Genomic DNA, 25,376 nt, shown 5'->3' on the forward strand with positions numbered 1-25,376 from the left:
GCCAGGCCCCTGTCCTGTGCGGCGCTCGCAGCCGCAGGTCCTCTGCGTCACGTGAGTCTTTGTCCCCGCCTCCCCAGTCCTGTGCGGCGCAGCACAATGCACGGCTTTCTCCAATGACGTCATCTCCCCGCCCCTCTGTCCTGTGCGGCGCTCGTTGGCCCTGCCCCTTCCGTGGCGTCAGGCCGAAAGCTCCGCCCTCCTGTGCGGTGCTGGCTTCGTGCGGCGTGGACCTCGGGCCCCTCAGTGTCTGCACCGCGCGCGCTCAGGGCTGACAAAAAAAAAAAAACCTCGAAAAAAAACGGACAGCCAAAACGAACGGTGCACGAGAGGCGGAGGACAATGCAACGGCCCAAGCTGCAGGAGGGAGAGCCGGATGTGACGGTAGAGCCCAAGACGGGCCCGGCCGGGGAGTTATCAGCCGAGAGCGGCGAGCTGGAGCTAGACAACCCGATAATGGATATGAAGGAGGAGGAGGCCGCAGGGGGTGAGTGGCGGAGCCGGATAGCGAGAGGTGACTCATGGCGGTGCGAGGCGGTAACTGCAAGGCGGGGAGGCTGGCGACACCTGCTGGCCGCAGGGGGTTATGACACCGGAGATCACACGTGACCTGCAGGGGAGGCTCCAGCACGGGCACAGCTGTGGCTCCAGCCAGGACATGCTGGGGCGAGTAGTGCCACAGGGTCATCCATAATATTCTGTACCATACACACACACTGCTCTCCAGCTCTGACACTACAACTCCCAGCATATCTCAGTGTAGGACTTGTTCACACATTGCATTTTTTTTTCATAAAGCAGCTTTTTCATTTTTTTGTTTTATTTCTGCAGAAAAAAAGAAACAGCAAGTGGATTTTCCATTTGTGATACCCCCCCAGCTCTGTGTCCCAAGGGCATGCTCACACTTGGGTGTTTTTTTTGCATAAAAAACATCCTATGGCTGTTGAACAGCAGGGGAGATTCATTGGTGTGAAATAAACTCCAAAATGCATACAAAAAAGGATCATTTACAGTACATGGGAACTGCTGCATTGCACTTGGCGTGTGAAGTTTTTTTTTTTTTTTTTTTTTTATTTTGGGGGGGGGGGGGGAGAAAAAAAACACATTATTTTATGAATACGGTTTTTAACATCTCATTAACCAGGCACATTTTTGTTCATTACGTTTCTGACCTGTGGTGCACGCAGCACGTCATTTTTTGTGTTTTTACTGCAGTTTTTGCCCCATTGAGATCAAAGAGCCACAGCAAGAAAAAAGGCACTAATAAACACATAAAAAGTGCAGTTTTAGATTGCATCGTTCATGCACTACGTAAAGTGCCACGTGTGAACATGGGGGTCTTCACAAAAGGCTTTATTTTATTTATTTAAATTTTTTTTGCAAAATGTATTTATTTTTGTTTGTTTTTTTGCTGCATTTTTACGTAGTTTTTTTTTTTTAAGAAACAAAATACGACAGATGTTAGGTGGCATTTAATAGGGAAATATAAAACGTGCTACAAACATATTTTTTTGTGTTTTTTTTTTTCTCCGAAAACGCAGCATGCCATAAGTGAAAAAGTTTTCGGGGTATTTATTCATTAAAGTATGTGCACACTTTAAGTATTTGCTGCAGACATTTCGGCATCTTTTGGCAGTAAAACCACAGTGTAAAATCCGTGTTTTTTTTTTGTTTCTTTTTTTGTCACACTTTTGGAGCAGATTTTTTTTTTCCATTCATTAGTATGGGTGAAATCTGCTGTAAAACGTTGCAAGAAATGACAAACTGCAGATTTACGGTAAATCTGCAAGGAAAAAAATAAGCAACATGTGCATGAGACTTCAGGAACCTCATTCACTTTGCTGGGACTAGGAAATCCTTCAAGGTTTTGTGACAAAGCTGCGCAGAAAAAAACGCAACGTGTGTACAGACCATAGGCTTCTTTAGAAGGAAAAAAAAAATGTTTTTAATGCTTTCCAATGAATGGGATGCAGCCCACTGTACCGTTAGCCTCGGCCCTTTTGTAGTTTCCATAGTTTTGTAATTAATGCTAATGATCGTAAAGTGCTGCGATTGGCTAAAAATTAATTATGACGGTAAATGAACATATGGGAAGATCTGTGGGTTCAGTCACTGGATTGGTCTTGATGCTGTAAAGGGCCAATGTAGACGATAATCATCGATTGAGTGTTTGTAAAAATACTTGTCCATGATATCGGCCCATGTAAGCACGCCAGTGATCGGCTGATAAATGAGAAAAATATTTGTTCATCGGACGAGCTATAATTTATGCCGGCATAAAAATTATTGTTCTTGGCAGCACATCGCCCGGTGAAAACAGGAGATGTGCTGTTGGTAACCGTCTGGTGGCAGAGCAATCTTATTAGCGATCATTGCACTCCCATCAGTACTAGTTGTCTTTGTAAACAGGACAGTATCGCCGAGCAGCTTATATGTGGGTAATATATGATATTAATAAGTTCTCGTTAATGGGCCAAAATTATTCCCTCTAAATAGGACTTAAAGGGGTTGTTCGGCCTTAGGCTACAAGTCTGAGGCCTAAGAGTTCTTCAGTGCTTGTGGTGGGCGTGTGACCGCAAGTATATGATTTGCATACATGTGGTCACATGCCGACTAGACATGCACAGTTTCGCTCAATGCAAGTACAATGAGTGAGTCGGAATGTGATCAGAAGTAAGCAAATTGCATACTTGTGGTTACATGACTGCCTGTTCCTAGCACCCGAGAATAGAGTGACTGCAGACTTATATCCTAAGGATGGACAACCCCTTTAACAAAGGAAGACAGCCAAAACACTTTAGGGTATATTTGGACGTAGTGGTTGGGCCATGGTTCTTGCTGCACAGGTGAATCTCATTAAAGGGATGTGCTCATCTTCTTTCTTCAGGAGCGCACTGCTCCTCTGCCTCTGCTTGCCAGGGGACAGTGCACTCCTGAAGATTGGCAGTCAAGCTTGCAAGCGCGCACTCCTTGCCTAGGAAAGCGTCCACCTCTGATAGACTGCAGGGTGGCAGGTAACTTAGACATTGAGCTGTAAGAGATCTATTGTAAAGATTATTTTTACAAGCACGTTTTTAATTTTGCTCATTTAGCAACATGAGATAACCCCTTTAAAACTGCATTAATTCACATTAAAACCGCATGCATGTTTTGCATTTGTTATGATCTGCTAGAAGCACTAAGGAAAGAAAGGAGATCTGTCCCTACAATAGAACTAAGCTAGATCCCTACGATGTAACGGGGAATCTGATCCTGCGATCAGACCCGCTAAAGTCCTCGGCTAGTCTGTACGAAGACCTATAGATGCAAGGGAGGGATCCCTACAAGAACTAGGGACTGGGATAAAGTTGGACACCTCCTAGCAGAAATTGTAGCAGTAAAAGACAAACACACAACATAGAACATAAAGGTCCGAAGACCTAGCTAAACTGACTGAGAAAGGTAACTAAGCACCAGGCTAACTTAAGAGTAGAAATTACAGTGAAGTCCAGCCAGGCCAGGAGGGCGGAGCAGGATAAATAGGCAAAAAAGGTCATGTGACCAGCAAGATAAAAAAAACAACAGGAGAGTTCTAACACTACCCCCTCTTCTATGAGGATCCTCCGGATCCCCTAGGCCCAGGCTTATCAGGAAACCTCTTGTGAAACGCTCTGACAAGTCTGGAAGCAGAAACATCATCCGCCCTCACCCATGAGTTATCCTCGGGACCGAAACCCTTCCAAGCGACGAGATACTGCAAACTTCCTCTATACCGTCTAGAATTTAGGATGCGGGAAATTTCGTATTCCCCGTCCTCCACCACCGGACGAACAGTGGCAGAGGTGTCTCCATCCGACACATAAGCTCTTTTCAACAGAGAAACATGAAACACCGGATTAATCTTCCAGGAGGTAGGAACCTCCAACCTAACAGCAGATTGGTTAACTACCTGAAGCACCTTAAAGGACCCTACAAACTTGGGACCCAATTTTTTAGAAGGAATCCTCAATCGCAGATTTTTAGAGGACAACCAAACCATGTCACCAATAGCAAACAAAACCTCTTGCCGTTTCCTATCAAAGTACCTCTTAGATTTTTTGTTAGCCTCCTGAAGATTACCACGCACATCCGTCCAAACTCTCTCCAAATCACCGGAAAAACTCTCCTCCTCAGGCACAGCCGATACCAATTTGGAGAATGACCCAAAAGACGGATGTCTCCCAGATCAACAAAAAAAAGGCGAACAACCAGCAGAAGAGGATGTATGGTTGTTAAGAGCAAACTCAGCAAGTGGCAGAAACTCAGACCACCCCTCCTGATTGTCTGCTACAAAACAACGCAAGAACTGCTCAACATCCTGATTCTTCCTTTCTGTCTGGCCATTAGACTCAGGATGATATCTGGATGAAAACGACAAATGAACTCCCAACCTCTCACAAAAGGCACGCCAAAAACGAGCCACGAACTGAGGTCCCCTATCCGAAACAATGTCAGTAGGAACGCCATGTAGTCTGACAATTTCCTTGACAAAGGCCTTTGCGAGTGTCTTAGCGCAGGGCAGTTTGATGAAAGGAACCAAGTGACACATCTTGCTAAAACGGTCCACGACCACCCAGATGACTGTGAAACCCTCAGAGGGGGGAAGGTCAGTAATAAAGTCCATAGCCAGATGTGTCCAAGGTGCACTAGGAACCTCCAGAGGGCAAAGCAACCCCGCCGCAGGAGTATGAGAAGACTTAGATCTAGCACACACAGTACATTGACGCACCCACTTAATGACTTCCTTCTGCCATCCAGGCCACCAAAAACTGCGACCCACAAGTCTCTTGGTCTCAGAAATTCCTGGATGACCTGCCAACCGAGAGTCATGACACTCAACAAACAAATCTCTCCTAAAGGTCCTAGGCACAAACAACCTCCCATGGGGAGTGTTAGATGGGGCATTCTCCTGTGCTTTAAGAATCTCATCTTCCAAAACGGAGTCCAAAGCAGCTATCACAACACCTTCTTGTAAAATGCTCTCCTCCTCCTCAGCACCGACCATGGGAGAAAAGCTGCAAGACAAAGCATCAGCTTTAACATTCTTGGAACCCGGGATGTAAGTAACGGAAAAATTAAACCGCGAGAAAAAAAGTGCCCACCTAGCCTGACGGGCATTCAAGCGCTTGGCAGCATCAAGATAGATCAGATTTTTATGATCAGTGAAAACCTGAATGGGAAATTCAGCACCTTCCAAGAGATGACGCCAGTGTTCAAATGCGAGTTTAATAGCAAGCAATTCCCGATTACCAATATCGTAATTAAGTTCAGTCTCAGAAAATTTTTTTGAAAAAAAAGCACAGGGATGTACTCAATCCTTGTTTTTCTGAGACAACACCGCACCGACCCCCACAGAAGAAGCATCAACCTCAACCAAAAACGGCTTAGTCACATCAGGCTGCATAAGGATGGGAGCAGAGGTGAACCTCTCCTTTAGAAACACAAAAGCTTCAATGGCCTCAGTAGTCCACTGAACCGCATTAGCACCTTTCCTGGTGAGATCGGTCAGTGGTTTGACAATAATAGAAAAATTTTTAATGAATTTTCTGTAATAATTGGCGACACCCAAAAACCTCTGTATCGATTTCAAACCAATAGGCCTAGGCCATTCCTGAACCGCCTGAACCTTCACAGGGTCCATCTCAAAACCCTCGCTGGAGATAATGTAGCCCAAAAAACTAATTCTCTGTACAGCGAACTCACATTTCTCCAGCTTAGCAAAAAGCGAATTGTCAATTAATAACTGTAATACCTCACGTACGCTCCGCCAATGAGACTCCAGATCCGGTGAATAAATCAAAATGTTATCCAAATACACAACCACATTTTTGCCGATCAAAGGTCTAAGGATGTCATTAATAAGATTCTGAAAAAATGCTGGAGCATTGGTAAGACCAAAAGGCATAACCAGGTTCTCAAAATGACCCACAGGAGTGTTAAAAGCAGTCTTCCATTCATCACCCTCCTTCATGCGCAACAAATTGTATGCCCCCCGGAGATCAATTTTAGAGAACCACTTGGCCCCCACTAACTGGTTAAACAAATCAGGAATCAATGGCAGTGGGTAAGGATTGCGTACAGTAATTTTATTAATCTCACGAAAATCCAGACAAGGACGTAAACCGCCGTCCTTTTTTTTAACAAAAAAAAAATCCAACAGCCACAGGAGACTTGGAAGGCCTAATGTGACCGGCGGCCAAGCTTGTCTGTATGCATTCCTCTAAAGCCTTTCTCTCAGGAATAGTAAGATTAAATAAACGACTTTTAGGAAGAGTCGCTCCAGGGACAAATTCAGTGGTACAATCATAGTCTCTATGGGGAGGCAAAATTTGTGGCTCCTCCTCAGAAAAAACTCTCCAAAAATCCTGAATAGGTACAGGTAATTCCCCTTTTTCCACCGCAGCAATACGTCCGTTACAACACTTGTCATAACACTTAGGGCTCCAGGACTTAATTTCATTGGTAGACCAATCCAGTACAGGATTGTGCAATTTTAACCAGGGTAACCCCAATATTACTGGAGAAGGCAAATTTATTTAATACCACCAAATACAAATTTTCTTGGTGAATACCATTAATAGTGAGGGGAAATTCACAGACCTTGTGAGTAACACTCTTCAAGGGGGAGCCATCGACAGAAACCACAGCAATAGGGGATGACAAAGGTTTGGGTTTTAATTTAAGTTTTTCCAAGAATCCCCCATCAATCACATTCAGAGTAGAACCACAATCCACAAATATCCAAAATTCAATTAATTCTTCCTGAGCAGCAGTAGTTGCAGAAAGAAATACCCCCTTAGTATTTAAACAGGCAATACGGGCGTAACTGACCTTTTTTTTTTCTTTGTTCATATGAAGCCCACAGTTCTTAATAAAATGGTCAGATTTCCCGCAATAAAAGCACAAGCCTTCAGAAGATCTGCGGTCTTATTCCTGAGAGCGGGGTGCCATCGCCACAATCTCCATCGGCTCTCCAATGTCAGTACAGACCCTCTCAAGACTCGGAGCTGACATGGCAGAGGATTTACTCTCATTAACCCTTGCACGCAGTCTCCTGTCCACCCGTATAGCTAATTGCATTGCCTCCTGCAAGTTTCCAGGTGTGGGATAAGCAATCAGCAAATCCTTAACCCTTTCACCTAGCCCCGCAAGAAACAAACTTTTCAAAGCTGAATCGTTCCACCCCACCTGGGCTGACCACCGACGGAAGTGAGAACAATCTTTTTCCACATTACCTGATCCCTGTCTCAAACGTCTCAATTCAGTCTCAGCTGATGAGACACGATCAGAATCATCATACAACAAACCCAAAGCAGAAAAAAAACTATCCACTGATCTAAAGCATGGATCACTAGGTTGGAGAGAAAAGGCCCATCCCTGAGGTTCTTTGCGCAAAAGTGACATTATGAACCCTATGCGCTGTGATTCATCACCAGAGGATCTGGGTCTCAAACGAAAATACAACAAACAAGCATTTTTAAAGGAAAAAAATTCTTCTTGATCAACAAAAAATAAATCAGGCAAATGTACCTTTGGCTCCACAAACAGCTACTCACGTGTTGTTGGAGCTCGGCCACCTCCAGAGAGAGTCCCTGCAGGCGTTGAGCCAAATCCTGAACCGACACCATGATGGAAACTGGAAGTCTTTCCTTAGAGATATTTTTGGGCTGGACTTACTGTTATGATCTGCTAGAAGCACTAAGGAAAGAAAGGAGATCTGTCCCTACAATAGAACTAAGCTAGATCCCTACGATGTAACGGGGAACCTGATCCTGCGATCAGACCCGCTAAAGTCCTCGGCTAGTCTGTACGAAGACCTATAGATGCAAGGGAGGGATCCCTAGAAGAACTAGGGACTGGGATAAAGTTGGACACCTCCTAGCAGAAATTGTAGCAGTAAAAGACAAACACACAACATAGAACATAAAGGTCCGAAGACCTAGCTAAACTGACTGAGAAAGGTAACTAAGCACCAGGCTAACTTAAGAGTAGAAATTACAGTGAAGTCCAGCTAGGCCAGGAGGGCGGAGCAGGATAAATAGGCAAAAAAAGGTCATGTGACCAGCAAGATAGAAAAAACCTAATAGGAGAGTTCTAACAGCATTGTTCTCATTTGCAAGTCTTAATAAACACTGAGATTGCATGGGTTATAGCAATCACAGTGACTACCTATGGGAAAAAAAATTTTCTTTTAAGTTGCATACTATGATGTTCCAGTCTGCACTTGTACCAAGCCACATTAGCTACATGTGGCTATGGCTCCAAGGTAATATTTGGTCTCTCACGAGTAGGGACTTGTTTCCTTTTGTGGGAAACCATCATATGTTGTCCCCAACTTTTTTGTTCAGTATGATGAACCTTGAGGTCGCACGTTGAGTCATTGAACAATTCACCGCATCCAAAATTTTTCTTGGAGCCCTAGCCTTAATTGCAAGTTGTACGACCATTTGTGCGACTTGCTGTTATTTGACCATTTTAAAGATGCAATTTCACTGTAAAGAAACATCCAAATTGCAGACAAGTTGCATGCAAACTACAAATTGCACTCAACTTGGATTGACATTTCTGAGGCATGGTCGTGTTAGACCAAAAGAAAAATCCAATCATGTTGGATTTTTTTGCGGTACATCAAAATTTGATTTCAATGAGCATTTTTAGATGGGACGACACATTGCGACTACTCCATGATCTTCATATCGCACGACCAGTGTCGCTGTGAAGCCCTTGCCTTGGGCGGCACACAGTGGCACTTTTGTGATTTTTGTGGCTTGAATGCTGTTCTTCAAAAGTAGGGCAGCACACATTTTAGATTGATGCAATTTGTGCAAAGGTTTACTGGCTCCAATGTAGTTCACGTGGTGCAATGTTTCAGCCAAACCAGCCAATGTGCAGAAGAAGGAGCGACCTGCAACAAGCAAGTAGCCACTTCTGCTGTAACTGTGGGACGCTCCTTACACTTCACACTCTTTCTATGGCTACATTCACACATCTGTGTGTCGCAAACAGATCACAAAGATCGTCTGCGGGTCTCCTAATCGAACTCAACAGTCTTATAGCCATAAACAGTATGTCATGTTTGGGTTGGTTGGGACTTGCAGCTGAAAGTACTTGGTCTTTAAGAGCAAGAGTTGCTGTTTGCAGCTGCTCTGACTACGACTGGGTTCTTTCTGTCGTATTTCACGGTGTATATATGAGTCACAATGCATGACTAATCACAGGTCCCCTGCCGTAACGTTACAGCCTCTTGGGCATATACACTGCTCAAAAAAATAAAGGGAACACTCAAATAACACATCCTAGATCTGAATGAATGAAATATTCTCATTGAATACTTTGTTCTGTACAAAGATGAATGTGCTGACAACAAAATCACACAAAAATCATCAATGGAAATAAAATTTATTAACCAATGGAGGCCTGGATTTGGAGTCACCCCCAAAATTAAACTGGAAAAACACACTACAGGCTGATCCAACTTTGATGTAATGTCCTTTAAACAAGTCAAAATGAGGCTCAGTATTGTGTGTGGCCTCCACGTGCCTGTATGACCTCCATACGACGCCTGGGCATGCTCCTGATGAGGTTGCGGATGGTCTCCTGTGGGATCTCCTCCCAGACCTGGACTAAAGCAACCACCAACTCCTGGACAGTCTGTGGTGCAACGTGACGCTGGTGGATTGAGCGAGACATGATGTCCCAGATGTGCTCAATCGGATTCAGGTCTGGGGAACGGGCGGGCCAGTCCATAGCTTCAATGCCTTCATCTTGCAGGAACTACTGACACACTCCAGCCACATGAGGTCTGGCATTGTCCTGCATTAGGAGGAACCCAGGGCCAACCGCACCAGCATATGGTCTCACAAGAGGTCTGAGGATCTCATCTCGGTACCTAATGGCAGTCAGGCTACCTCTGGCGAGCACATGGAGCGCTGTGCGGCCCTCCAAAGAAATGCCACTCCACACCATTACTGACCCACTGCCAAACCGGACATGCTGCAGGATGTTGCAGGCAGCAGATCGCTCTCCACGGCGTCTTCAGACTCTGTCACGTCTGTCACAATTGCTCAGTATGAACCTGCTTTCATCTGTGAAGAGCACAGGGCACCAGTGGCAACTTTGCCAATCCTGGTGTTCTGTGGCAAATGCCAAGCGTCCTGCACTGTGTTGGGCTGTGAGCACAACCCCCATCTGTGTACGTCGGGCCCTCATACCACCCTCATGGAGTCGGTTTCTAACAGTTTGTGCAGACACATGCACATTTGTGGCCTGGTGTAGGTCATTTTGCAGGGCTCTGGCAGTGCTCCTCCTGTTCCTCCTTGCACAAAGGCGGAGGTAGCGGTCCTGCTGCTCGGTTGTTGCCCTCCTACGCCCCCCTCCACTTCTCCTGGTGTACTAGCCTGTCTCCTGGTAGCGCCTCTGGACACTACGCTGACAGACACAGCAAACCTTCTTGCCACAGCTCGCATTGATGTGCCATCCTGGATGAGCTGCACTACCTGAGCAACTTCTGTGGGTTGTAGAGTCCATCTCATGCTACCACGAGTGTGAAAGCACAACCAACATTCAAAAGTGACCAAAACATCAGCCAGAAAGCATTGGTACTGAGATGTGGTCTGTGGTCCCCACCTGCAGAACCACTCCTTTATTGAGGGTGTCTTGATAATTGCCAATAATTTCCATCTATTATCTATTCCATTTGCACAACAGCATGTGAAATTGATTGTCAATCAGTGTTGCTTCCTAAGTGGACAGTTTGATTTCACAGAAGTTTGATTTACTTGGAGTTATATTCTGTTGTTTAAGTGTTCCCTTTATTTTTTTGAGCAGTGTATATCGTTGTGCTTCAAAGTGAACCCTTCAAATTTCTGCAGAAATTTGGAAAATTCTAATATAAAACTACATCAGATTTTCAAACAAGTCCTAAAAGTATATCAAAAAACAGATCAAACAAAGGAGTCAACAATAAAAGAGGAAAAAATGATCCAATATCACATCTGTGAGTGGCAAAAGTATGTGAACCTTTGCTTTCAGTATCTGGTATGACCCCTTGTGCAGCTATAATTCTTCTAAGGCTGCGTGCCCACTATGCGTTTTTCAAGCGTTTTTGCCGCGGAATTTCCGCAGCGAAAACGCTTAAAAAAACGCTTGGTAATACGTGCCCCATGGTCCCCAATGATAATTGGCATTTGCTGTGCACATGCTGCGGAAATTTCCGCTGCAGATTATCATTGCGGAAAAATACGCAGCATGTCCATTAATTTTGCGGACACGCAGCGTAATTGCCGCCATTGACTTGCATTGAATCACTTAATATCCGCATGACTACATGTGCACATGCGGATATTAAGCGATTCAATGTGCGGATGGTACCCGGGTCTGGAGAAGAGGAGACTCTCATAGTACCTGTAAAAAAAAAAAAAAAAAGAATTTAAAATAAAAAAATAAACATTATACTCACCTTCTGATGGCCCGCGGTCTCCTTAGTGATGCGTCCTGGCTCCCCGGTGGCTCGCGATGGTGTAAAAGGACCTTCCATGACGCGATTTAGTCATGTGACAGGTCACGCGGTCACATCGGCGGTCGCGTGACCTGTCACATGACTAAATGACGTCATGAAAAGTCGTTTTACACCACTGGGAGCTGTACAAGAGACCGGACGCACTGGAGAAAAGACCAGGGGCCATCGGAAGGTGAGTATAATGTTTTTATTTTTTACCATTTTTATTCTTTTTTTTTTAACTATTAACTTGGTCACACTATATAAATCCATGCCGTTTGCATGGATTTATATAGTGTGACCAAGTTGTCAAGCACTTTTCCAAGTGATGCTAAAATCGCTTGGAAAAGCGCTTGATAACCCGCATGCAGAAATGCATGCAAAAACATTTGACAAACGCTTCTACCTGGCAGGAAAAACGCATGTAAAATCCGCATGCGTTTTTCCTGCCAGGGAAATGCGGAAAAAATCTGCAGCATTTCTGCATCGTGGGCACTTAGCCTTAATGTTTCTGGGAATTGTTGATTTGTCCTTCATGTCGACTTGGGGGAATTTTAGCTCCTTTCTCCCTACAAAACAGCTTCAACTCTATTATATTGTTTTTTTTTCCCTTGAATTTGCTCACTTCAAGTCCTTCCACAGGATTAAACTTTGTATTGGCCATTCCATTACTTGAACTTTATACCTTAAGGATTCTTTTGCAGAACGACTTGCGTTCTTTGGGTTGTTGTCTTGCTGCATGAACCATGTTCTCTTGAGATTCAGCTCTTAGACAGATGTCCTGTCATTTTCCTTTTAGAATTCATTCAAATTCAGAATTCATTATTCCATTAATGATGACAGTAGTCCTGGCCCTGATAGAGCAAGAACAAAACAAGCCCAAGCCATGATACTACCACCCCCCGTTTCACAGATGGTATGAGGATTTTATGCTGTAATGCAGTGTTTTCCTTTCTACAAACATAACGCTTCCCATGTAATCCAAAATGTTCTATTTTGGTCTCATCCGTCCAAAAAACATTGTTCCAATGACCTTTAGCAAACTGCAGATGGGCCGCAATGTTCTTTTTGAAGAGTAGGGATGGTCTCCTTGTAATCCTGCAATGCACGTCATTGTTTTCCTGGTGATAAATTCATGAACATTAACATTAGCTTAAGTGAAAGAGGCCTTTAGTTGCTTATAGGTATTCTTGGGTTCCTTTCACTTCTTGTCCTATTATTCACCTTGCTCTTGGAGTGATCAAAGTTGGTCAGCCACTCCTGAGAAAGGCAATAATGGTCTTGAATTTCCTCCATTTATACACAATCTGTCTAACTGTGGATTGGTGCATTCCACACTCTTTAGAGATGGTTTTGTAACCTTTTCTATCCTGATAAGCATCATCAACTCCTCTTCTGAAGCCCTCAGAAATCTCCTTTGTTCATACCATTATACTTTGGTCACACACTTGTTGTGAAGATCAGATTTTGATAAATCCCTGTTCTTTAAATAAAACTGGTCACCCACTCAACACCTGATTGTAATCCCATTGATAGAAAACACCAGACTCTAATTTCAATTCCAAGTCATCTGCTAATCCTAAAGGCCCCGTCACACATAACGAGATCGCTAGCGAGATCGTTGATACGTCACGGTTTTTGTGGCGCAATAGCGATCTTGCTAGTGATCTCGTTATGTCTGACAGGTAGCAACGATCAGGCCCCTGCTGTGAGATCGCTGATCGTTACAAAGCTTCCTGGACCATTCCTGGGTCGTTGTGCTCCCGCTGGGCTGTGTGCATCGCTGTATTTGACACCTTATCAACGACCTCGTTAGCGATTCAGAACTGAGACACGTAGGCGTGCATAAATTGGACTTTTCCGCGCCCCCTCGTCCCCGATTGGTGGTCGCTACAGCGTTCTCATTTTCCGCCGTGCATAAAGAAGGCAACAGAATAGCGATTCCATCCTTTGTTTCTGACCTCGTGCTGGATTGCAGATCCTAGCAGAATTCTCTGGGCTGTTGATATCCGTTCATTCGACTGAGTCCTGATTTTGCGTAATTTTATGCACGCCTTTGTGACACAGTACAGTCCCTATCAAGGTGTGGATCGTTGAAATAGCTGCTGTGTGAAAGCGTCCCAACGACCGCCGAGATCGTTAGTTAGATCGCTGGGGTGGCCGAAATAGTTGGGAAGTTCTGCATGTTTGACAGCTCCCCGGCGATCACGAAACGACTCTCCAGCGATCCCAAAACCGTGACGTAATAACGATCTCGCTAGCGATCTCGTTATGTGTGACGGGGCCTTAAAGGTTCACAGACTATCAGATCTTTATCCTAAATATAAAAAAAAATGACAAAGTAATATTTTTTACTCATTTGTTCAGTTTGGTTCTCTTTATTTACTTTTAGGATTTGTGTGAAATTTTGATGTAGTTTTAGGTCAAATTCATGTAGAAATAAGGAAAATTCTGAAGGATTCACAAACTTTCAAGCACCACTGTATGAAGTTGTAAGTTCTGGTCGAGAGACCTGCGGTCAGTCCATGCATTGTGGTCTGTATACAGACCTGCCTAATGGATAAATGTGTCCCCCACCCCATTTTAACTCAGAATTCCTCTTTAATATAATTTTTAAAAATAAATTTGAAAACCAGATGAAACTTTTAAAATATCTAGAAAAGCAATTTTCGATCAGGGAAGTTGAGCTAATATATATTTTCTAATCGTATCATGTAAGGCACAATATAAGAATGTGAGCACCAGACCGAACAAAGCAAATCATGTAGTGGCCGCTTTCGAAAAAGTTTTTTTTCCAACTTGGGCAGTTTTAATGTACTGGTTTGCAAAATGTGTATTTCCTAGGTTACTTAAAATACAAAATAATTTTTCATTTTCTCTTTGTAGAGATACCTTGTCTTTTTTTTTTTTTTTTGGTCTCATGAATTTTTATTTTTTTATTTTTATATTACTGTTTTTTAGATACAAGTTATGCAAGCTCACTAGATGCCATGTATCCAGATCCGTCTGATTCATTTCCTGGAGGGCTTTTCCCTGGTTCTTTTGATTGGAGTTCCCCAGATAGTAGTAGTGAGGGTCGAAACAACGTCGGAGAAGTAGCCGGGCAAGAGGCCTGTGAAGAAAGGGCTTCCAGGCCAGGAAATAGCCGAATTCCTGGAAAAGACCACAGGCGTTACTACCATAACCACTGGAGACTAGAATATTTGATGGACTTTAATCCCCGCTGCCATAGTATGATCTGTATGGTTTGTGGCAGTTCTCTGGCCACTTTAAAACTCAGCACCATCAAGCGACACATACGCCAGAAGCATCCCTATTCCCTCAACTGGACTCCTTGTGAGAAGGAGGTCATCATTGGTAGCTGGGACGCGCACCTATGCGTTGATGCTCAGACACTTGCTGGAAGTGAGGAGCAAATGGCAGGTAATTCTGTGCCAGTTGTGAATGTTTGCCTGGTTTCTTTTTAATAACTTCCAAAGTTCAGTGCTTGTAATAATTACTTATTTAACAGCAGAAAATAAAAAAATCTTTATCCAGATCAGATTTCTTCCTGTGACTGATTATCACCCATGTTCTCTGATAGCATTGCCCTCTTTGGCGGACCCCATTTTTCAATGCAGTTTTGGGTGGTCATCTCACAGAGATTGCAATAGAAAAAAAGTAAACAATCAAATATTCAGGGCTCCAGATGGTGAATAAAAATATAATTTGACTCTAAATTTTAGAGTCGGCCAAAGGCGCCTTTTTCTTTGCATTGTGCCGCTGCTTTGTTATTCCTCCTCCAAATTTATGAATGACTGTTGGGGGTGTGTCCCTACGCGGTCTGATACCGTCCAATCAGTGGGCAGCACGGTAGGGACACACCCCCTGTAACAAAAAGAAATGTAACAACTAGTTATCAATTTATTTATACAGTTGTAGCCAAGAGTTTTCACACTTACACAAATTTTGCTTTTCACAATGTTTACTGCCTGTAGTGTTTTTAGATTTTATAGTCAGATGTTTCTCTGGTTACTGAAGTACAATTCTAAGCATTTCATAAACTTTTATTGACCTATACATTAAGTTTATGCAGAGACTCAATATTTCCAGCGCTGACTTTTATTTCTCAAGACTTCTGCCCTTTCCCTCGTCGCTGGCTATCAGCTTCTGGGCCAAATCCGAACTAATGACTGCCCATTTTTGCCTAATCAGTGCTTGGAGTTTATCACAATTTCTGTGTTTTTGTTTGTCCACCCTATTTTTGAGGATTAACCACAGATTGAGATTTGGGGCATTTCATAGCTATGGACCCAAAATTTAAATGTTTTGCTCACTGAGCCGCTTAGCTATAATTTTTGCCATGCTGGAAAAAGCTTTGATCACCACCAAATTACTCCTGGGAGAAGTTCCTCTTGGAGGAGGTTTAGATCCCATTCTTTAATCATGACAGTGTTCTTAGGCAATATTGGGAATGAGCCCACTCAATAGGTAAGAAGCCCCCACACATGAGTGGACTCAGAACACTTTACTGTTGGCAGACACAGGACTCATGGTAGCACTTAACTTTTCTTCTCCAGACAAGCATTCTTCTAAATATATCAGGGGGCTTAATCAGAGAAAGTAACTTTACCCCAGTGCTCTGCAGTCCAATGCCCCTGGGTCCATTCCGACTGGTGGAAGAGTGCGCTGGAGTAAATTGTGCCAGTTGCATCAACAGACATGCACCTCTAAATGAATTTGGCACATCTTTCATCTGCGGAGTGCCACCGCAATGAATGTACGCTAGTTTTACTCTAGTGAAAACTGATGAATCAGGGATATCATAGCTCTTATTCACCGAATGCAAATGTCATGCAAGGATTGCTGCTAAATTTACATTCTGGAGCTTGCAGAATTATAACTGCAGCTCCCTGAGATAGGAGAATGGGGTCCTATATCCTTTATTAAGGCCTCATATGCATTAGATTAAAGTCAGCCCAACCTGTCAAATTTCATGTGTATGGGAGCTCCCTGACATATGTTGTCCCTTGACTTTACCCTGACGGATCAGGCATATTTGACATAATGTCCAATCTCTTTGTTTTGCTCAGATAAAAGCCAAGGGAGAGTATTTTTTTTTCTCCTCCTTTTTAGTTTTTTTTTTTTTTCTCTGTTAGGAAGAAAAATAAATTTTGGACTGCCCCTTGGCCATCCACTTAAATGTGTAGTAATCTCATTACATTTCAAATGGTATTTTATAATTAAGAAAATCCGCAGGGGAGCAAAGACTTAATTAGTTGATAATGATTTTTGTTCATAAATAGCAGGCAGTTGTGCAAAGGTCTTCTTTATCTAAGGTAGGAAGGACAGAAGACGGCACTATTTAACCCACACATTATAGATACATGCCATTCTGTGATTGTTGTAGGACATGAAAAGAGAAGGTAGAAGATGGGTAGCAGTAGTGTGCAAAGGCTCACTAAAATGTTGCTTGCAATTTGTTGGTCTTCTGTAATAAGCAAATGTCATCTGCTTGTCTTAAATATTTTGTATCCTATTTATCCCCCCCCCAGAGAGTATGAAAGCCAAAACTGGTCCAAAAAAGAAAAGACGACGTCTGCCACCAGTGGCGAAAGGAACATGGCGGCCAATGTTGGGTCCAGAATGTCCTTTGCCTTCACCAATGGATAGAACCCAGCTGGAGCAGTACATGAACGAGTCCCTTAAGCAGTGGTTTAGATTGGAGTTTCTGATGGATTATGACTACCAAGGAAATCAGCTCCACTGTATGATGTGTTCCATGACCTTGCCAAGTCTGTGTCTTACCGACATCAAATATCACATTTTGGATAATCATCCCACATCACTGCAGTTCACCCATTCCCAGAAAAGTGTGATTATAGATGCTTGGATAAATCGTAAGGGGACTCCAGAGATGGAAATGGAAGGAGACCGGACTCCAGAGATGGAAATGGAAGGAGACCGGACTCCAGAGATGGAAATGGAAGGGGACATGAGTCCAGAGATGGAAGAAGACATGGATGATGATGAAGCTGAAGAGAAATTGGCTAAAAAAGATGGAAAATGTGATACGGTGGCACAAAAGACCGCAAAGCCAAGACCTGAAAATTGGAAGTTAAAATCAAAAAGTTCAGCTGATTTAATGGAAAAGGATATAGAATCTGGAGAAGAGAAAACAAACAATTGTAGAACAGAGTCTATGGAAGAGGAAAAACTTGAAACCTCTGATTTGGAGCTTATGGATGATGATGAATCAACAACTGGAGATGGTCAACTGCTTGATAAGGAGGAATGGGATGCGAAAGATTTACAGTTAATAGCTGATCAGGAGTGGAAAGTAAGGAAGAAACATCTGCTGGAGTCACAATGGAAAGCCAGAGAACTGCGGATCCTAGAAGAACAGCAGAAACCTAGAGAGGAACATGGAGCTAGGAAAGGTCAATTCTTAGAGGAAGAGAAGAAGAAAACGAAGGAGACACAGCTGCTTAAGGAGGAACAAAAACCGAGAGATAGACAACTGTTGGAGGAACAAGAAAAAGATAGAGAGTCTGCCCTGGTAGAGGAACGACAAAAACCTACCGATGCCCAATTGCCGGAGGAAGAAAAGATGAAAGCACAGGAAGCCAATCTACAAGAAGAAGAAAAGAGGAAAGCTGAGGAGGCACGGCGGCAAGAAGAAGAAAAGAAGAAAGCAAAGGAGGCCCAGATCCAAGAAGAAGAAAAGAAGAACGCCCATGAGGTCCAGCTGCAAGAGGAAGAGAAGAGAAAAACTGAGGAAACTGAGCTGTCTGAGGAAGAAAAGCCAAACGCTAAGGAGATACATTTGCTGGAGGAAGAAAAGACCAGGGACGACAAGCAGGTGGAGGAAAAGAAGAAGAATGCGAAGGAGGCTCAATTATTAGAGGAAGAGGATGAGGAGGCTAAAGAGGGCCAGCTGCTGGAGGAAGAGATGATTAAAATAGAAGTACAGGAGATAATGGAAACCGAGGGACTGGAACAGGATACACCCATAGATCAGGAAGTAAAGCTGAAAGAGGAGAAAGAGGTATCAAGGGAAGTACAAAATGTGCACCGAGAAATAACTGTAAAACTCGAGGACCACCAGTATGCGGATGTGAACATGAATAAAACCGAAAAGACCCAGATTGTAAATCATGTCCATGCTGATAAGATACAGGTTATAGCAAAAATGTTGGACGGAGGGAAACCGAAGCCAAAGGTGACGGAGACCCGGATAATAAAGGTTACACCAATGCCGCAAGCACCTACTGTGTTGGGAATTGGACTTCCTGTGATAAAAAGTGAGTAAATGGATAAAATTCCTTTTGTGATTTATGCCTATAATTATTAATTATTATTTTCTGGGGGGGGGGGGGGTTGCAATCATTAAAAATGTCTGTAATACAGATAAAATTCATCAGTTATATAACAGTAATGGATGTGACTGTATGCTAGTGACCTGACAAGTAACTTTTACACTTCTCTTTCAGTGAAAGCTCCAACACCTATCATTATAACCCGGGTTTCTGTTATCCCAGAGCATACCATCCTGCCGGCCCCAAAACCCAAACCCTCCACTTCTACTGCCGAGATCGCAAAAACCTGGCGAGTTATCGCACCTAAGGTCACTCCGACAGATAGCCAGAATCAAACACCTCCTGCCCTTCCGGCCAGCATTGAAGCCTCCCCCTCTCCTGCAGGGGTTGACCCCACAGTTTGGGAGGTTAGTGTATCCCGGGCTAACAGTGGAAATCATACGCTAAGCAACATGTACCAAATACGTTGGCGCTCGGAATTCCTGATGGACTTCAATGGTGTACGAGGGAGTGTGGTCTGCATGTATTGTAGCTCCTCTCTAACTGTACTCAAGGAGAGCAGTATCAAAAGGCACATATCACAAAAGCACGCACATACCGGGAACTTCACTGCCGAGGAGAGGGCTGCAGTTATCCTGGACTGGGAAAATAAATTGACTGAGGTAAAGAAGATTGGAGCAAATCCAAACAAGGAAGGAGCAGTTATAGGAGGTAAGCATTGTGGTTACTAAGGGTATATTCACACTGATCAGTTTGTATATGGATTTCAGCTCGGATTCTGTGCCAACAATCAGACGTCTTCCAAATAAAAGCCTACTGATCAGCCCCATGCGGATTAGCCCTGTTGAATATGGATCTGCAGCTCTTTACGCTATAAAGGGGGTTGTCCACTACTGGAAACCCCTTATGAAAGTCCCTAGGGATCCGCTGTGAGCCCTGTATTCCTTGACAATCTTGTGACACACTGACGTAATTGTGACGGCTGCAGTCAATCAGTTGCATCACTCTCGTGACAAACAGTCGGGGACACGGTGCTCAGAGCAGTCAAGCGGCGCCTGTCCGATGAGTATATTTTCACTTTGGGGACATTCATAAGAGGTTGTCCAGTTGTGGACAACTCCTTTAAATATTTATTGGACATATTGAATGTATTAATACGACACATGTGAACATAGCTTTAGAAGCCACCCGTCTCTGTTAAAAACAAACAGGATTTTTTTTTTTTACTATGGCATTAGTGCAGAGGCCTCCTCGCCCTCTTGTTGCCCTGAAGCGAAGGAAGATGAGGATGATTGAGGGCCTAGGGATACTTTTGGTATATGGACGAGGAACTTTCCCAGTTAAATGTATACTATAAACACAATGTGAACTGAGCCAATATATTGTCAGGACTGATGAGAATGGCCACAAGTCTGCCGTTTCTAAATTGCATGTAAGATAGAATAAAATACAAAATAAACCCTCCACTCTTTGATCACTATTTTACAGTTTATAGACAGAATTAACTATACGTTAAGTAATTGAGGCAATCCATTGCATCACTTTTCTTGTAGTGATACTAACTTACAGTCAATGTCATCGTCCAGAGCTGCATTTACAATTCTGAAGATGTGATGTAATAAAAAGCTAAATCTGACCATACAATTAGAGCATCTGCACATGAGTGCATTTTTTTTTATGGTTTTGGAGAAGAAACGGAGTGGAAGCTCTAAATTTTCCCCAAAAGCTCCAAACTTGGAGGTCCTGCAATTCATCTCCACCGCCGTCTTGGTCTTTGTTGATCGACCTGGTGCCGCCAGTCCCTGATCTAAACGTCACGAGCTGCTGAGTTGAAGGATTGGCTGCATTACTGACATGAAACCAAATAATAAGGTCTGGGGACAGTGGCAGAGACCTAGCACCTAGCACAGGACCTGCGGGGGGGTTAGTAAAGCTCAGTTTTTGTCTTTTTACACATCACTATGTGCACATAGACTGAATGTAATTGAAAGGTGACAAACCCTTTTAAAGGGAAACTATAAAGAGAAAACAACCTATTGTTTAAATTAAGTTTTTGTTACGGATTTTTTTTTACATTTTGGCAATGTTTTTACTTTTTTTTTTTAATTAGCATCCTGAAAAGAAAAAAAAAATCTTGCAATTTTCACAATGGCCACTGGAGCTATTTTAGACTTAGACTTTTTTGCTGTCCTTTTAGGAAGAGTTATCAGCAGGTTCCTTATCATCAGAGGCAGGATTATAATAGCAGGTAACACCTCTTTACAAGGCTGGATCCACCAATCACAATAGGCAATGTCACAGCTCCTCCTACCTTCACAGTGACATCAGCACAGGCTCATTAGATGCATCACATACAAATCATGGGATCAGGGTCTAACCCCATGCTATGCACATGTGTTGTTTCCTGAAACAGCAGGAAGTTAGTATCTTAATAAAAGTCCTAGGGTCTAATGTGAAAATTGCAAGATTTCTAATTTTTATTTGTATTGTGATGTGTAAAAAAAAAAAAAAAAAAACACCGAAAAACAAAACGCAACAAAAAAAATATGTAAAAATTATATTTAAAACAAAAACTTGATTTAAACCATATAACTTTCGTTCAGGGGTGTGTCAGCCGACAAACTTGCTGATTATTTCCAGTAGCAATATGTTTAGCTCCTTACTTGGATACAAGCTATAACTCCAGGTCAGTACATGATGGCAATATCCCCCCCCCCCCCCCCAAAAAAAAAAAAAAAAGCTGCAAAATATCAACAAAGATACTGTGCGCGGCCTTGCTTTATACTTCTAACCTTTTGATGCTCTTTGATTCTGTTGTTTTAGACCAGGGGCTAAACATTGTAAATGTTCGAGATTATGACCCTGTAGAACCCGAGGAGGAAGAGTCTAACTGGACTGGTGTACTGCCCGAAGGTAAAGGTGCCTCTTGGGAGTTTGCATTCGGAAGACTTCAAGCTAAAGTAAAGGACCCCCGTAGGTATCAGCACGACCGCTGGAAGCTGGAGTTCCTGATGGACTACACTCCAGCCAAAGATGGGTTAATCTGCATGGTATGCGGCACGACACTGATGAATCCAAAAATCAGTAGCGTGAAAATGCACATCCAACAGAAGCACCCAGATACCACGTACCTGAGCGATCAGGAGAAGGCTGTCGTCATGGAAGAATGGGAGCAAAAAATTGCCTTGGGCCAAAAACCTGGAGGGCACGCACACGGCGGGGATGAAATCTGCATAGAAATAAATGGTAAGCTGACCGTCTGTGCAACCATAATATTAATTGTTTCAGGTGAGCGTATGACATATGAGTAACACAAAACTCCACATTTTTAACAACATATCAGTGTATTGATTAAAAGTTGGTCAAGGCCACGTTCACACGAGCTTATAAAAAAAATAGTGTTTCATCCAGAAAACTCAGATGATTTTTTTTCTCACTTTTGTAATCAGTTTTTTACAGCAGCTGCTATTATAATTACAAAACCATTTACAGTTTCCTATGTTACAGAATTGCAATGTATCCGTAAAAATGTGATGCTTTACTGTGGCTCTGAATGGAATCCGATTTTTTCTTTTAAAAAAATAAATAAATTTTGCGGACCCAGTGACTTTAATGGGTGATTGGCAACTGATTTATGGAAGAAACTAGTGCATACTGCATTTTTTTTTCCACCCAGATTTGGTCCGTGAAAAAAAAATCACTCATCTGCACTGCCTCATTGAATAACATTGGTCCGAGCATGGGGTTTGGGACATCACCTTAAGAGCTTGTTCACATAACCATGTTTTCAGTCCGAGTGCTGTCCATAAAAGAAAAAAAGGACTGTACTTAGACCGATGTTATTCTTTGCGATGAGCAATTTTTTTTCTTTTTACTTCTTGGATCAAATCTATACGTGGAAAAAAAAACAGATTGCATTCAGATTGACAAGTGAAAAAATAAAATCGTCCAAGTATTCTGGATGAAACTGACGACTGTTTATACGCTCGTGTGAACCTGCGCTGAACCACGCACTCAAAGTATTAGGTTTTCCTTTAAAAAACCCTCCAATAGGAAACCAATTCTTTTTTTTTTTTTTAAGGAAGCCTGTGAGTTATGCTGCCTCAACCTTGAAAATTACTGTGATTTATCTTTTACTATGAAATAATATGTTGTTTCAGAGAAAACCAAGTTTAATAAACAGGAGTCGGGGACTAGGAGAATAGTCACCTGGGTGGGACTTGGCTAGATTGACAGGTGTCTGCCTGTTTGTTTATGTCCCAGAAATAGGACTTGGGTCACCTTTCTGTCAATCCCTTAGTGTTGGGTTATCTTTCTAGACTTTGGCTGGTTATATTTACATTTCCGGTCTGTGCTGACGAGGAACTGTGTACTATATAGAAAAAAAATTGTATTTGCATTTTATTTAGATTTTTTTTTTTTTTTTTTTTTAACTGTTCTTCTTATACTTTCCCTTAACACAGAAGACTCGACCACCACTGAAACAAACGGCTCAAGTGTTGCAGCTAGCAGTCCTCACCCCGAAATCGTTCTGCCAGCTTTGTCCAAGACACCTAAATCTACCCCCTCCCTGCCGCCCCCATGCAATAGTGCAAAACGTAATTACCAGGTCCGATGGCGTACGGAATTCATGATGGACTATGACTGTCGACGTCAAGGTCTCATCTGCATGGTGTGTGGTGGGACTTTAGCCACCCTGAAGGTCAGCACTATTAAGCGCCACATAGTCCAGGTGCACCCTTACTCCGTAGATTTCACAGCTGAGGAGCGGCATAGGATCCTGGATGCCTACAGTGAAATGGCTCTGCATTATATCCATTCTGAGGAATGTTTTAAAACTCAACCTCAGGAGGAAGTAAAAGGACGCAAGCGAAAATCGACTGCCATGGAGGATTCTTGAAGATCCCAATAGACAATACCTTACTGTGTAAAGAAATAACCACCACTTCTGACTTGGCCTAATGTGTCGTCTTTGCACATGTAAGAAGCCTCATCATTTATAATTTGCTTGATTTACAGTCTTTATCCCACCAGTTTAAAGACCGGTAGTGGCATCACTACCCATTGTAAGACTTGCATTATGGGTCAGCATTGGGGCATCTCATAGTTCCTCCCTTGCTATCAATGACCGTGGATCCTTTAGTTGCTTCCTGGAATCTATATATTGTCTAAATCTCCCTTTTGCGAGCAGACTGTAACTATGCATATACCATCTTTTACACATTTGTGGCTTTGCATTTTAAGGCCACCTGTACCAGACTGTGAAAATATGGTCCACAAAAGATTTTCTTTTTTTTTCAGGATAAAATACATGGGTCAGCAATGAACTTTATTTTATATATTCACCTAAATGCATTAATCCTGGCAAATGTATTTACACCTTTCCCACAAATAAGTGTCACTTTTCCGTTGCTAGAAGTCTGCTGCAGTAAAGGTTTTAATATTTTCTCATTCTCTGACTGGATATTAATAATTTTCATGGAAAACTTAATACAGACATTTTATGGATTTGGAACTTTAACACGTCTTCACCCCCTTACCAAAATCAGGACATTTCCCCCTGTGATAAACACTTGAGCGTATTGGGACATGGTTGCTGAATACTTGGTTGAGTGATGGATTCAACATCTTTGATTAGGACTAAGTTCACACTAGCCTATGAAACGTCGAACGTTTTTCATCAAGAAAAACTGTCATTTTTTTTATCCATATTTTTTTTTTTACGTCCACAAAGATACAAATGGTGCACCTATTGAAATTTATATGCTGCTGCATTTATTATTTTTTTTGTTACCTCCTTTTCCCCCACACACTGTAACTCAATGAGAAAAACTGTTCATGTGAACAACCACATTAACATTTGGTGCACGTGTGGTCTATTTTGCATATGAAATTACCAAAAAACGGACACTCGTGTGAACTTATCCTAAAGCTACATTCATAGTGCTGCCGACTTTTTATTTGTTTTTTTCTCGGACAGCAGACCGGTCCATCGTTTCATTGATCAATACTCGCAGCAGTTTTGGAAATAGATCCGTTAAGACTCTGAGCAGATCCTTTTCTCATCCAATTTTTTCGGATCACACTCAGCCCATATAAAGCGGATAAAACGCGGAAGACAGACTTCTTCATTGTTGCATCCGATTTTCATCCGTGTTTTTTTTTTAAACTGAGTAATAGGATAAAAAAAAAAAGTTCAGTCTAAAAAAAAAAAAATTACCTAAAAAATGGAAACTTGGATGACACCTTAGAACATAAATCTGTTTGTTAATCTTGGATGGTATCACTGTGTGAATTCAGCCTAAGAGGAATAAAGAGTATATCGAACATGTATTTACGTGGCTTCGAAAGGGATTTCTTGTAATTCTTAAACCCTTTATTTTCGTTATCAATTTGCCTCCTTTTGGACTTTCGTTCATATGGAAGCATTCCCAATGTTAAATTTCATACTGAAAAACAAATTTGGGGACCAATTCATTACTTTTCAGGTTTTTTTTTTTTGCTTATAAATTATGAGTAATGATGTTGCTCTATAAAATGAACTGTTTGAATTGTACGTTGCAGAT

General features: G+C 42.5%; 1 protein-coding gene across 3 annotated transcripts; it reads left to right on the plus strand.

The window, feature by feature from the left end:
* Positions 1-140: 140 nt before the first annotated feature.
* ZFTA (zinc finger translocation associated) lies at positions 141-25,376 on the plus strand. 3 transcript variants are annotated; one of them, XM_073658554.1, is made up of 7 exons: positions 141-484; positions 14,474-14,935; positions 17,047-17,397; positions 17,428-18,795; positions 18,985-19,521; positions 21,634-22,056; positions 23,274-25,376. In XM_073658554.1, the coding sequence occupies exons 1-7, from the start codon at positions 340-342 to the stop codon at positions 23,708-23,710; spliced, it is 3,723 nt and encodes a 1,240-aa protein (XP_073514655.1). In that variant the 5' UTR covers positions 141-339; the 3' UTR covers positions 23,711-25,376. The 3 variants fall into 3 exon arrangements, with proteins under 3 accessions (XP_073514655.1, XP_073514654.1, XP_073514656.1); XM_073658553.1 differs by having other exon boundaries at positions 142-484; positions 17,047-18,795; positions 23,274-25,375; XM_073658555.1 differs by lacking the exon at positions 14,474-14,935 and having other exon boundaries at positions 143-484; positions 17,047-18,795; positions 23,274-25,374.

The sequence above is a fragment of the Phyllobates terribilis genome, unplaced genomic scaffold (assembly GCF_046119375.1).
Source record: "Phyllobates terribilis strain yellow unplaced genomic scaffold, ASM4611937v1 Scaffold_13__5_contigs__length_258822181, whole genome shotgun sequence".
NCBI lineage: Eukaryota > Metazoa > Chordata > Amphibia > Anura > Dendrobatidae > Phyllobates > Phyllobates terribilis.